At 33.4% G+C, this 14565-nt stretch overlaps 1 protein-coding gene across 22 annotated transcripts in view; it reads right to left on the bottom strand.

Annotated features, from left to right (window-relative positions):
• The window catches only part of PHF20L1 (PHD finger protein 20 like 1), a 75246-nt gene that overhangs the window by 54773 nt on the left and 5908 nt on the right, over positions 1-14565 (bottom strand). For 21 of the 22 annotated variants that reach the window (XR_651129.3, XM_009213606.3, XM_009213608.3 and 18 more), the window contains 2 exons: positions 1329-1500; positions 1092-1176 (listed from right to left, as the gene is read on the bottom strand). Coding sequence is in view for 21 of the 22 variants with exons in the window: in XM_009213606.3 (XP_009211870.1) it covers positions 1092-1176; positions 1329-1500 (257 nt within the window). In the remaining variant the exon portion in view is untranslated. The remainder of the gene's footprint in view (positions 1-1091; positions 1177-1328; positions 1501-14565) is intronic. The other variant, XM_021942660.2, reaches the window with a different exon arrangement.

The following is a 14565-nucleotide window of genomic DNA, read 5'->3' as shown; positions in this document are numbered from 1 at the left end:
AGAGCGAGAGAGAGGAAGGAAGAAAGAGAGAGACCACATTCATATAACTTTTATTACAATATATTGTTTGATTATTCTATTATTATTGTTAACTTCTTACTGTGCCTAATTTATAAATTAAACTTGATCATTCATATACATGTACAGTATAGGAAAAAACATAGTATATATAGGGTTCAGTAGTTTCCGAAGTTTCAAGTAGTCACTGGGGGTCTTGGAATGTAACCCCTGTGGATAGGGAGGACTAGTGTAAGTGGTCAAGTTTAAGAAATAACTTTAGTAGAAAATTAATGTATTACTGAATTAAACAAACATGTGCAAGTATTCCATAACTTTTTTAAAGGAGAAATTTAAAAAACAAAATATTCAGGTATGTTTTCAATAATAATTTAATTATTAATTCTTACAACTTTCCAAATAAGTCAGCATATGAATTCTGTTTTAAATTAATGATCTGTCCAATGATTTCCCAGTCTTCTGCAACACTAATAAGCCTAATTTCTGGGTTACTTTCAACATTTTTGATTACTTAAGTAACTTTGGCTCAGTATCTAATATTCTAACAAATATCCACAAAAAACTACTAGAAAATTAACTCAATTATCTATAGAAATTAACGATAGGACAGCAGGGAGAGACACAATAAAGGAAATCCTCAAATTGGTAAAAATTCCATACTCTTCCCTCAGAAAATATCCTATGTATTTCACTTGTGAATTGAACTGATTTGAATTCCCCTAAATCTTTAACCTTTCCTCACACTCTTGGGTAGATGCTCATAAATAGAACTTGGTCACAAACTAGAAACAGAGAAGCAGAAATAAGATGCATATGATATAAGCCTGTGAATTGAAAGTTGAAAAATTTTAACCAACTATTTTTGTCTACTAATTTAAACACTACTTAGGTAGCACACCATGTAGCATTTTATTCTAGACACATATAACAAATTAAATGCTCCCAAAAAAGAATACTTACAGAAAATATAAAAGTTATACATGATGATATAACACACACTAATTAAAATTTAAAATATAGTGAAATTTTACTATTAATCTAATTTTAAGTCTCAGATCATTTCAAACACATACCTTCTTTGTTAATTGCTTCAATCTTGGCAGGGTAATAGCGACAGTCTGTCCAACGAGCCAGAACTTCTTCTCCAGCTTTAAAATCCTATTTTAAACAACTTTTAAGATCAATTCCATGTATATTAAATAAGCATTTCCTTAACAAAAACAGGCTTTTGTATAATTTAACAGAATCCTTTTAAAATATGTCATTACATAGCTGGCAAAACCAGCAAACAGAAAAAATCTGCTACTTACAAAGAAATCTTCCTCATCTTTTAGCCCTTCTTTTCTTAGTGCCGGTCTCTCAAGGGGTCGCAATCTATTGCTGTCCCAGTAAATCCACTCATCGTAACGATGACTCCAGCGCTCAAAATGGACCAACATCTTGCCCTCCTCATAGTCAATTTTTTCAATTCGTGATGGATACCTCAAAAATCAAAATGCTTCATATCAAGAGAAAATCCTTATATTTGTACAAAGTATTATACATAGAAGACTTAGCTGAACGTTGCTTACCATTAAAACCATAAACAAAACAATAAATACGTCCATATTTTAAAACTAATCAAAAAAGTCTGCTTGTCTTTATAAATGATTGTCCTCAAGATCTGAATAAATTCCTTGATACACTCCCAGTAGAAATATAAATGACTGCACTGTTTTGTGAAGTAATGTGGTAACATACATCAAGAACCTTAAACATATTCCTACTTTCTGACCCAACAATTCCAATTCTGGAATTATATACAGAAAACATTATTTGTAATAACAAATAAAGTGGAAACCATCTAAATATATGATTGGAAAAACTGAAGATTGTCTAGAGCTACGCAAACAATGATATATACACTGAATGAAATATTATGTAGTCACTGAATGTGGTGTTTACAAAGAATTTACAATGTGGGGAAAATGTAAAAAATAAGCACTCTACTTAGCATAAATATAAATATGTAAATTTTGTCTAGCAAAAAATACATCAGCATGTACACTGTCTTTATATGGCATAAGCTCACTTTCTTATTTTTCTGTATTTATCAATATTTTATAAAGAGCAACAATGATGGTAAGGCTCAGTAAAACCTTAAATTTAAAAACATAAAATATTTCATTGTTCTGTCTTGATGTGTGATAATTCTGTAATTCCAAAATAGGAATTCGTTAAAACTTTTTACAAGGAAAGTTGCTTCGTCATTCTTAATGTACTGTATTAAAATGTTAACAGATGACTCAATTTTTTTTAAAGCATGATTAAATAACATTCAGAACTCAATAGCAGCACACAGTGGATGATTCAACCATACAGTTTATGCCATATTCTTGCTAGTTTTTGCTAAATTCAGAATCTTTGTTTTCCCTGTGGAAAACTAGCTTTAAATATAAAGTACAATGGACTTTATATAACTTCGAAATGTAGGAACTGATTACTACCTAATTTATAGCTCAATCTTGCTATTCAGAGTTTTTTAGACATTTCAAGGATCATTCTCTGGTAGAGCTTCTTCCATCTTTGACATTCAACTCCACTTTGATCTAATGATATTGAGTTCTTGGATTTTCCTCAAACATACATGGCTCTGTGTCAAGTATCCACACATTCTCTCTGTGTCAAGCATTCACACATTTGTACTATTCTCCATTCTATTCTTTCTGCAGAGCCCTAAACCACCCTTTTCTTCCTTTGTATACAAATCACTGCAGACTTGGTCAAACACAGAACTGCTTGTGTGAAGACTTCTCTAACTCCTGGGGCTCCTGCTGCTCTGACAGCACTCATCTCATTATAGCTGTACATCATCTCTGCACAGGTTCTCACTCAAACTGGGTGCTGCAGAACATTTATATCTCTTGGAACACTGATATGTGTGTGGCACCAAAAAAAAAAAGGGTGTTGTCAAATAAGCTAGGGAATTACTGGATTAAAAACGTTAGGTTGTATTCTTTATTGAAAGACTTCTTGGTGCAGTCAGCGAGATGGAGATAAGGCATTCAGTGTTACTAGATTCAAGAAAATATGTAACCCCTTTTATCATGAAAATGTATTAACATTTCTTGAGATAGCAAATAGCTAAGAAAGATGAGGTTAAAAACGTTACTCTGGCCGGTGAGCTTCTGGAGACAAACAGTCATGTTTACTTTTGTAGTCCCCAGCACCTAGCACCATGACAGGACACAAAACTGCTATTCAGGGAATGTTTGCAGGAGTAAGAAGCAGCTTTAAAGAAAGGCAATTTGCTCATTTCTTCAGAACAAAGAAGGCAGTTGACCAAATTATAGCCTTGTTAGATGTTAGTCTTTTGCGGGGAGTAAAAAGAAAGGCATAAAAACAAGAAAACTTAGGAGATTAACATACTTCCTGAGGTGGACGTGCCTACCCCACCCACTTAGAATCAATGCTGTAATACTTGTCTTTTGCAGTGTTGCTCTGGTTTTGTTTTTGTTGCCCTGGTTTTTAAAACATAAAAATTGTCAATAGCATTAAGAAAAACCTAGAACAAGGTTGTTCTTTATTTTTCAACCTTCACTAGCCACTAAAGTACTATAAAAAGATATTCTATCAATTATAAAAATTATTAAGTTTCTCTCAAAACATAAACACCTCTAATTTCATGTGCTTAATTTGTCTTATCATTTACATTTTGAATAAAAAAATAAGTTTATTCTTTAGGTTCCTTCATATTCTAAATGTGTACAACTCTATATATTTGAAACACTTCTCAAAGTGAGAATAGCCCACAGTAACAGAGTTAAACACATCTTTATTTTCACAACATGACTTAATTCAGTAAAGAATCAGCATCTAAGTGAGTTCAAATAATTTAAATCTGGATTGCATTTTAAAGTGACTTATGGTTTTTCTAAAATATTTTAAATTATTCTGGCTGAGATGCCTGATGCAACAACCAAAATGAAAATTATGTTTTGGGGATCCTCTTTAGGATAAGTCATAGCATGCTGTACTCTCTACATAAATATCTAGAAACCGATACGTACACTTGGGATGAAGGCCAAGAATTAAATAAGTAACACAAATACCCCAGATTCTTCTCTATTTTAATTTTTATCATGTTCGCTAATCAAATTTTGAATCTTAAAAGGTGTTAGAAATATTACCATTACCAAAAATGTCCAAATTTCTGTTCATTAACATTTATTTGAACATCCAATAAGACTAAGGCACTTGGTAGGCACTGTTGGTACATAAAAAGGAAACAACTCAGCCAGGCACGGTGGCTCACGCCTGTAATCCAGCACTTTGGGAGGCTGAGGCAGATGGATCACCTGAGGTCAGGAGTTCGAGACCAGCATGACCAGCATGGAGAAACCCAGTCTCTATTAAAAATACAAAATTATCCAGGCATGGTGGCGCAAGCCTGTAATCCCAGCTACTCGGGAGGCTGAGGCAGGAGAATCGCTTGAACTCAGGAGGCAGAGGTTGCAGTGAGCCAAGATCGTGCCATTGCACTGGGCAACGATAGTGAAACTCCGTCTCAAAAAAAAAAAAAAAAAAAAAAAATGGAAATAACTCCTATCACTGAAGGGTTTAGCTTAGGGTCAGATTAGGAGAAAGAAAGAGAGAAGAATCAGAATATTTACTGTCACATGTATGTCAGGCTCTGTGTTTTTTACTTATTGAGTACCAACTGTTCTTTCTATATGTTTTCTCATTTGATCTTGGTAATCATCAAAGGTATAGAAAACATAGTGTACGTTTAACAGATGAAGACCTGTCCAAGAATACACATGGTGTAGCCAGTATTAAAAACCAAGACTAAGTGGAACAAAAGTCTGTACTCTATGCCAAGGAGAAATGCGATAAGGCCCATCTAAGTGATTATATCACACATAGTAAAACTGGTAAGTGTATACAAAAACTGTATACAAGATGCTTTAATAGTCCATAGAAAATCTGTAATTTACTGAAGGTTCTTGGGAGACGTTGTTTATGTTAGACTTGCTAGGAGACATCTAGAATATAGACCTAATGAGCACAAACAAAGTGTATACACAGAGCATAATTCATTTACTCAGTGTTCACTAACTTAAAACCATCACACAACTCTGAGCTGGGCAAGCAGTCATGGATTTCAAGAGAAGTAGGATATGGTTATTTGTCCTCAAAGACCTCACATTCAGAGACTGGAGGAGCACTTAAAGGAAACAGTAATAGTCCTTTTGGCTAGACTACATGGTAAGTAGTAAAGCAGGTAAAGGAGAATAGTAAGACATCAGATGGGACTTCTTAGCGGGGTTGAAACTTGAAGGGCTACAAAATAGCAAACTAAGGAAACAACCGTTTACTCTACAGATAACAGGGAGTGCCTTAAAGTTTGTACTTAATTTGGTTGCCAGTTACATCTCAGAGGGAAAAAATCATAACATCAAGATCTTTGCAATACATGTAAAATGCATTAAATAGTAATTTAACATATAGCTTTGCACAGTGAAGTTATTTCTAGCAGATGGCTTATGGTAATAATGTTTTGATACATACAGTGAAGGAAAAACCCTGTTGAACACAAATGTATTCACAAATGCCTCTGTATATTGAACTACAACAATATTATTTTGATGTACTATTTATGTTTTATTCTAATTGACTGTGAATTAAACATAAGATTTTTCTGATTGAATTTGGAAGATGTAGTGTTAATGTTTTTGTTTTGTCATTTTTTTAAAGGTTGAATCATAGAAAGCTGTTAAATTAAAGAATAGTGATTAGGCCCGATCCCAGACATTTATGAGTAATTTGGAAAAAGATTCAAGAAGTGGAAGACTGAAGTTTCAGAGTTTAAAGAGTCACAGATAAGACATCGGTAACAATGATTAGAGATAAAGAGAAAAGAAAACCACCATAGCTGGTATCTCTCAAGGGTTCAACCGAAAGAGACAGAGAGAAGGCAACTTCACTAAAAGTAGGATTTCTCAGTGCCAAAATTCTACATAGAGTTCTCTTAACCTTTGTATATTACTGCAATATACCATACAATTTCTGCTATGTACCTTGCCTAATTCCACTTAAAAATTCATGCACTGTTTAAATGTTATCTACTTGTGCAGAAAATAATCACCTCCACTGCTGAGTCTACCTTGCTCTCTCACGTCTTGTATACTTGAATCCCAGGAAAGAGTTTACCCTCAGAAAACTTAACAAGAAAAATAATTCACTCTAAAATGGACTCTTTATTGTTTATTTGGCTTAATGGAAATGAAGAGCATTCCAAAATAGAGAAGACTCTAAAATGATTCTTGCAGAATTTAACAGAATTTTCACATACTCAATTCTACTAATCTCAACTGATTTCTTGAGACCCTTTCTGAATTAGTGTGGGACCCTTTTGAATTACTGTCCTCTAATGGCCAAGTCAAACTGTAGCCATAACTAGAGTAGAGCAAAGCCATCACCAAGAATAAAATGTTTTTCACCTTCTCTAAACTCCTATAGCATTTTATTGCATTATCTGATATGTTGTCATTTTAACACTATGACTCCCACTTGTACAAGACTCTTCAGAGAGTGGCAGTATCTACAGATTCTGGACTTACACCATAATCTCGTAAGAACAGAAACTGACCAAACAGGTTAGCTATACTGTAAACATACAGTATCAGTTCCCTGTTGTATCAACTCTTAAGGGTTATCAAAACATAAATATGTTTTGCTTAAAATTTATTTTCGCATATTTTACAGAAACCTAAAATGGGAATTATTACCAGTGAATTCTTATTCTGGCTCACATTGTTAACTGTTTTACAGGGGCAGGTCTGGACTCACCCACTAGATCAGGAGACTGAATTCCCTGAGGCTGCCTGCAAAATGTTATGTGCTTGGTATAGATGTGTATGGGTATTCTTTTGAGGTGAGAATTTCCAAGTTAATTAGATTTTCAAAGTGGTCCACATTCACAAAACCAGAAACTTTTGAAAGGCAAGATCATTTATTAACTCAAACTGTCAGAGCTTCATTATCCTAGGATAAAAGAGGGAAGCAATGGTGGGCATGCAGCTATGTCAGAAATATAATCTGACGGATTAATTTTAAAAAATTCTTTGCATTCAACGTAGGAACATTAATACAACTATACATCATTTGCATTTAAGGAATTCATTCTGATTTATATTCTAATTTGAAATATATATCCAGATTTTTATCTGTATTGATAAAAAAAAAAAAGTCAACCATGAGAAAATGACAAGGGAAATTAACTGATACAACCTAGAATCTCCTGAACTTAAGTCAAAATAGAGTTGATAACTACCTCAACGACAGGTTGCAATCCACCAAGCAGGGCCAGAATATGTTGACAAATGCCCTATAGACCATGAGAATTCACGAAAAGATTTAGGATTTAACTAATCATTTGAATAAGCACCATACCAATCAAAATGGCAACATCTTTTTATAAACTGCCTCAATAAGTTATTCCAATTATGCATTTTAAGTAGTCATTTTCTTGTTTATATGGATAAGCCAATAGGATGTCTAATTCATGTAAATTTAGAAATTGACAGTTCCTCATTCATTTCATTTATTCAACAAAGAAAAAGAATCAAGTACGTTAACATAATTCAACATAATGATAGCAGTATAATAAAGACATGCCAGCATACAGAAAGAGTATCTGAACAAGGATGCTCTCTTGGACAAAGTACTTCTTTATGTTTTAAAGGATAGCATGTATGAAATACACCTAAAATATGACTTAAACATAACTAAAATATTAGCAGAATCCTAGGGATCTAGGATTAATAATTCAAAATAGTTTTGTGAATAAGAACTTCATCTATAACTATGGTAGTCATAAAAAATGACTAAAAGATTAGAAGAACTAGAAAATAGAAGGGTAAGAGCTGTCTTACATCTAATTATTAGTAAGAGGATTACTTGCCAAATAACAAAAATTAACACAGAATGCAACCCAAAGCAAACAAAATATTCTTGTATCCTAGTTACCCTTTAAAATTTTTAGTTTCCTGGAAGCACTTTAAATTTACATTAAGCTTTATAATTTTCAAAAATGTTTTCTCATTCACCCATTGATTATAACTGCAGCAATGATATCACCTACTACAATTACAGTATTTTAAATTCAGCACTTTCAGACACTGCATGTTCATTTGCTTCATACTTTAAAAACAATAAACTGAAAACAAAACTCTCTTGATTAATTCAAACTCAGTATTCCACAATGCAATGTTAATACAAAATAGTCTAAAATTTCAAATCATTCAGATGACAGCTTATAGGTCAAAACCATATCTTCTCCAACACTGAAGTGTAAGAACCTCATCATATTATTTCTCAGGTCTTTTCATACCTATTGATCCCCATAATACACATATGGCATGAGCTGATAGTTCACCCTGCTTCCTACTTGTCCACAACTTTTACAACAAAGAGAAGAACAGAATTAGCTATGTCTTCTCTTTTAGAACCTTGTGACAGTACTTTGCAAATTAATGTTTCACTTCAGGTCACTGTATTTAAGTTCCTGTTCCACTCTCCTCCCAACCCCCACCCAGCACCTGAATCCTGCCATGCCTATATTCACTCACATTGTCAGTTCTAACCAAATCAAAACACCTGTACCATATCCTTTGTACTCACTACCTTCTCCCACCACAAGCATCCATTAGACCACAGAGAATTTCTTTCCTACTCCACTAAAACATGATCTTTCTGTCATGAGTATTGGACTCAAAGTTTATGCACTTCATACAGTTTTTTCAAGTTACAACTATTGTTACTTAATTGTGCTAGCGAAACTCAAAATCGAGCAGGTTGCAATCAGCCAGTTATATTTCTTAACATTTAGCACTTTAAAAAAACTTCACTACAGACAGTTATATTTGTTTATATGCCTACTGATTAAAGTCTGATGAATTTACATTGATTCCTCCTGCATTTGACTACACCTTCTTAAAATAATGAATGTTCATGTGACTGTTATGATTAAAATTAATGTTTAAGTGCCTACCATGTGGCATATAACATGCATTATTTTGCTTAAATCCTCAAAGAACCCTTTAAATTAAGTACTAATACTGTTACCAGTTTTTAAAGGGAGGTCATGGAGGCTCTGAAAGATTCAGTAACTTGCTCATGTTAAAACAGGTAATGAATGGTGGATCCTTGAACTGAGGTATTCCTGTCCATGAAGACTATGCATTCAATCATTACAGATTCTGCACCTTGCAACTGATGATTTTCAGTTCTTATTACATTTATGGCAGTGCTTCAGTATAGGGGATGCTTACCAATTAAAAACAGATAAAACAATATAAAAATCAAATTATTTTATCTATTTATTTTTTCTTAAAATTTTAATTTTAATCTCTCATATACAAACAACATGTCTAAAGTTGGTTTTGTTAGACCAAAGAGTATGGAAAATAATTGTACAAAATAAATATCCTCCATGCATAAAATTACTAAGCAAAGATAAAAGGCTCTTCTGTTTTATTAAAATTTCTCAAAACAAAAGGGTACTACATCTCAACTATGACTAAGTACGAAACATCACATTATTAAAATTAAATAATTGGAGTAAACAAAGTAGCTTAACTTTCATCACGTTTGAAACTCATAAATTTTAAAATTAAGAGGAAATCTAGGATATGATACGTTACAGAACAAAGGAAAACAAAAAGTGACTTTAAAAATAAATTAAATTTGCTAATCTAGGTTAACAAATAAAATCTTATGTTTAGTTTTCAATCCAAAAGTCACAATGCATTTGCCATTATTTTCTGCAATGATAACTAGGTTATTTCAAGATATCCCAAAACTTTTGTGTTCATTCATCCTTTTTAAACCCAACAAAATTCAATAAACTTTGCTGGGTACCTTTTATGAGTAAGTTACTATGTTAAGGCCTTGTAGATACACCATTTCATATAAGTAGTTTATACTTCAGTACCCTCGCTAATCATGATGTACCAGAAATACGTTTATTTCTAATTGATGGTAACTTTTTTGACAATAAGAAAACAGACTTTCAAGATACTCTGAATATTAAGTAAATATCTATATTCTTCCTTCAACTTTACTGCAACAATCCTCCCAAAGTTGAGGTAATTATAACTACTGAAATAACATAATACTTGCATACCAATTTCTAATTTAATAAGAAGTATATTCTTATGTGCTGACTAATGATCTGTAGCAAGAAATGATAGGGAGTGGTCAACACTTCTTTAAAATACACAGTTACAGTAAAAATACTAAAAAACTGGGACCTTAATGAGGAACAGCAGAACTAAGCTGCCTTTTCAATATTCCGTTAATTTCTTTTAAAAATTGTACTACTGATATTCAAAACTTAAAATTAAAACTAGTATTTTCTCCCTCAGCTTAAATCACTTAAAACCAAAATTAAAAACATAAGCATCTGCAGATGCCATTTCTGTCTACTCAGCAAAACTAGAATTGCAAAACATTCTTTTTAGTAGAGTTAACTACCACAAAAGATAAACTGTTTCCCAGCTAGTGGCTTTAATCAACCCCCAACTAAAAACTAAACCATTATCTAATGTGATGTGACAGGGTGAAATCTCGTAACACATACATTCGGCAGGAATGATGTAACAAATAGGGAGCTGGATGTGTGTCATATGTGATGGCTGGACTTCAACCAAATGTCAGAAAAGCAAATAAAACGGTCTTTTCTCTTGTTCCAACCCTTACCACTATATGATCACACACACAAAAAGCACAGCACAGTAAGCCTGCGATTCCTGGACTTTACCCTCATTATAAATGTATGAAGGAGGCTAAGAAATCATCAGGTTGGAGGTTTGATTCTAAAGTAAACTTAGGAGGAAAGCTCTCTAGGACAGATAAACTTGAAATTTACCTACCTTGCTCAAGCCCTCTAATTCCAATGAAAAGGAGTGGCATAGGCTTGCCGGACTTTCAGGGCCCTTCTAGATGCCAGACATACACTCACTACTACAATCGGTCAGAAACTATGGTGGTCCATGAACACTGAGCCCATTTAGTTAACTGGGGCTCAAAGCTTTAGGAAATCTATGTGAGACAATGGGCTGTAGTGGACAGATCATTATATTGGGAGCCAAAAGGTTTCATGTCCCATATAGTTATACCCCAAATAGCTCAAACCTCTCCATTTTTTTTCCAAATTATGTTCAGTTTTCTACATTTTTCTCATTTTCTCCTCTCCATGACTTTTTGACTGTCTTACCTCCGCCTCAAGTTTGTTATTTACCCATCTAAAAGTGTGATTTAAAAAAAAAAAAAAAAAAAAACCCCTGTCATTCCTGAATAGGTGAAAATCAATAAAAAGAAATTGAGTTTGGAATTCAATGGCACCTGAAAGATCATCTAAAATGTAAGACTTTCATTTTAAGGTCATTAAAGCAGAGAAACACCTCTCCAAAATCACTAGTTCATGGCAAAATAGCACTTAAAACCCATATTTTATGACTTCCAGTTTAATTTATTTTTTCTAACACTTTTGTTTTTCAAAAAAACTAGGATAAGCAGAAAAAGCTTATAAATCAGAAAAAGTTCTATAAACAATGAATTAACATAAAAAAAGAACACTAGAGCAAGAACTACCTGAAACCAGGTGTGTGTTCAAATAAATAAGTCTTCTCTATCCCTATTTCTAATCATGCTTTTCACATTTGTGGAGGGGTACAGGGAAGCTTTCTTATATTTAGCATTGTTCAAAGGAATTTATGGGGCTTTCTTTTGTGGAAATTTTAAAAGAGAAGTAAAATGTTTGTGTACTGGTACAGACCTGCTTGATAATTAAACTGGATGATTCACTTTGATCTTAAGATTCAAAATTTGTGACTAAATGTAAATTATCTCAGACTTTTTAAACAAAACTTACAGATTTCAATTGAATTGTCTGCAAGAAGGGTCCTTAAGCTGGAGGGCATGTGTAAGTTTTCTATGAACTTATGACCATAGTATATAATTCATTTATTTTGGTGTATACATACAACTGTATATTTTTTCTGAGTCCACGGCTGGCATTGGTTTTCAAAGGTAACGACTCAAAATAATAACCATTACTTTCCATGTATAGACAAAAAGAATCCCAAATTACAAAAAGACAAAAATTGCATGCATTTTATATTAGCAAAAGAACCTCTATTTTTGAAGTATTCACCTAGTGTTCCTATAATACTGTATTTGATCTACGTGTTACATTTTAGGACCATTCTCCTACTCTAAATATAGATGACCCAACTTTCTCTAGTAGTGTTTTCCTTTGAATAGTTAAATCTAATTAGAAAAAAAGTAACTTTTTATTCAGAAAATGTGTACCTTTATTTAAATTAACAAGTATTTGTACTTGCTATATTGCAAATTTCCTTAATTCTCCTATACTATTAAAATTCTGTTCATGAACATCTTAAAAACTCACATTTGCAAATGTTTCACACAGTTCAAAAAACTCCAAATGTGTGAAAACAGCATTTGCCAATTCAAATTTATACTGTTCTATTAAACTCTGATACTTGGAGTTATCTCCACAATTTTTAATCTTTCATATTTCCTTTTCTTTAGATTTAGAAGAGAATTAAATAGAAATATTCCAAAAGAGTCCCAGGAGCATAACTCATCTGAATGTTTTAAATTGACTCTACATTTCAAATTTATTTTAAGATTAACACCAGAGCATGTTATTTAATCTCTTGTGTTTTCGTAACATCGCTTACTGTAGAATAACTATTTTAATTTCAATCAGAAAACAGGAGTTAAATCAGTAGTCAATACCAGTGTGATTTTATCACTTTTCTTACTAAACAATATTCAGAATGATTAGATACTTTAATACTTGCAAGCAAACTCTATAAAACTCTGTGGAAACATGAGGATTTTATTATCACTTCAAAAAGACTGTCTACAACTTTGGAAGGACAAGACAGATGGAAGAACTGCTTGAGCCCATGAGTTCGAGACCAGCCCAGGCAACATAGAGAGACACCTTTCTCTACAAAAAAAAAAAAAAGAAAAAAAAAAAGAAAATCAGCAGGTTACTATGGCATATGCCTGTAATCCCAGCTACTTGGGAGGCTGAAGCAAGAGGATGGTTTGAGCCTCGGGAGGTAAAGGCTGCAGGCTGTGGCAAGTCATGATCTCGTGACAGCACTGCAGCCTGAGCGACAGTAAGACCCTATCTCAAAAAAAAAAAAGGAAAAAGAAAAAAATGTCATCAGCTTGTTGCAATGACATGTTTTGCCTTCTATGGTTCCAAGTCACTCTCCTGTCAACTAAAGCTACATTTAAAAACTTAATCACTTAACTCTTCAGATCCCCAAAGATTTACTTTTCTATTCTCCCTCTCCCCGGCATTTACCTCAATGCTTTACGATTATGTACCAATCTGCAGAATTTAAAGTAATATATAATTTTATTTGAACCTTAAAAACCAATCTCTAAATAAAAGCCAGTAATGCTGCTTCCATTTTACTGCTAAGAAAACCAAGTTAAAGGACTTACCCATATTTATAGGATTAATAAGTAAGAGTCTAAATTTAAACCACCCGCTTACAGTGTCTTCAATATAACTTCAACTCTCAACTTTCTCCTTCCCCAAATATACTTCTGTATCAACACGTCTATACTCATTTTTATTCTTGTGATGTTACTACCTCCCAGAATTTATAAAACCGAAAATCAAGGTTTGGATGCACAGAGTTTGTTGTGAAAAACATGATGAAAATAAGATAAAAAATAGTTGACTGTGCTAGCTGTAAACATTAGCATGTCAAAGTCTTTATGCAGATGACTGAAAAAGTTAAAAGAAAATGTTTTTAAAATATTGTAAAGCTATAATATTTAAAAAAATTAAAACAGCTCACACCACTCAGGAGTTATGTTTGGTCAGTGTAGGAGAGATCCAATTATCAAAAAGCAAATACTGGGACTAAGATGAGTGACCTCCTGATGGCTTCTCAGGGCCTGCATTCATCAGTACTGATAAATAAACCACCAATGAGTGTTCTTATGTGGCTGTGAAGTTACTCTGAAAATAAAAATAAATCACTACTTAAGGCCTGGCATAGTGGCTCATGCCTGTAATCCCAGCACTTTGGGAGGCTGAGGCAGGCAGATCACAAGGTAAAGAGATGGACACCATCCTGGTCAACATGGTGAAACCCCATCTCTTCTAAAAATACAAAAAAAAAATTAGCTGAGCATGGTGGTGCGTGCCTGTAGTCCCAGCTACTCGGGAGGCCGAGGCAGGGGAATCGCCTGAACCTGGGAGGTGGAGGTTGCAGCGAGCGGAGGTTGTAGTGAGCCGAGATCGCACCACTGAATTCCAGACTGGCGAAAGAGTGAGACTCTGTCTCAAAAAAATAAATAAAATAAAATAAAATAAAAATAAATAAATCACTACTTAAAAAGGTACAATGTTGTCTTTCTGATCTTTAAGAATTATGTGATACAGTTTGTTCAAGCAATAATAACATACTTTTCCTGAGAAACACAGATTGAGTCTTCCTGTTA

This window comes from Papio anubis, chromosome 8, assembly GCF_008728515.1.
Source record: "Papio anubis isolate 15944 chromosome 8, Panubis1.0, whole genome shotgun sequence".
NCBI classification, from domain to species: Eukaryota; Metazoa; Chordata; class Mammalia; order Primates; family Cercopithecidae; genus Papio; species Papio anubis.
This window is presented reverse-complemented; position numbering and strand designations above follow the sequence as displayed.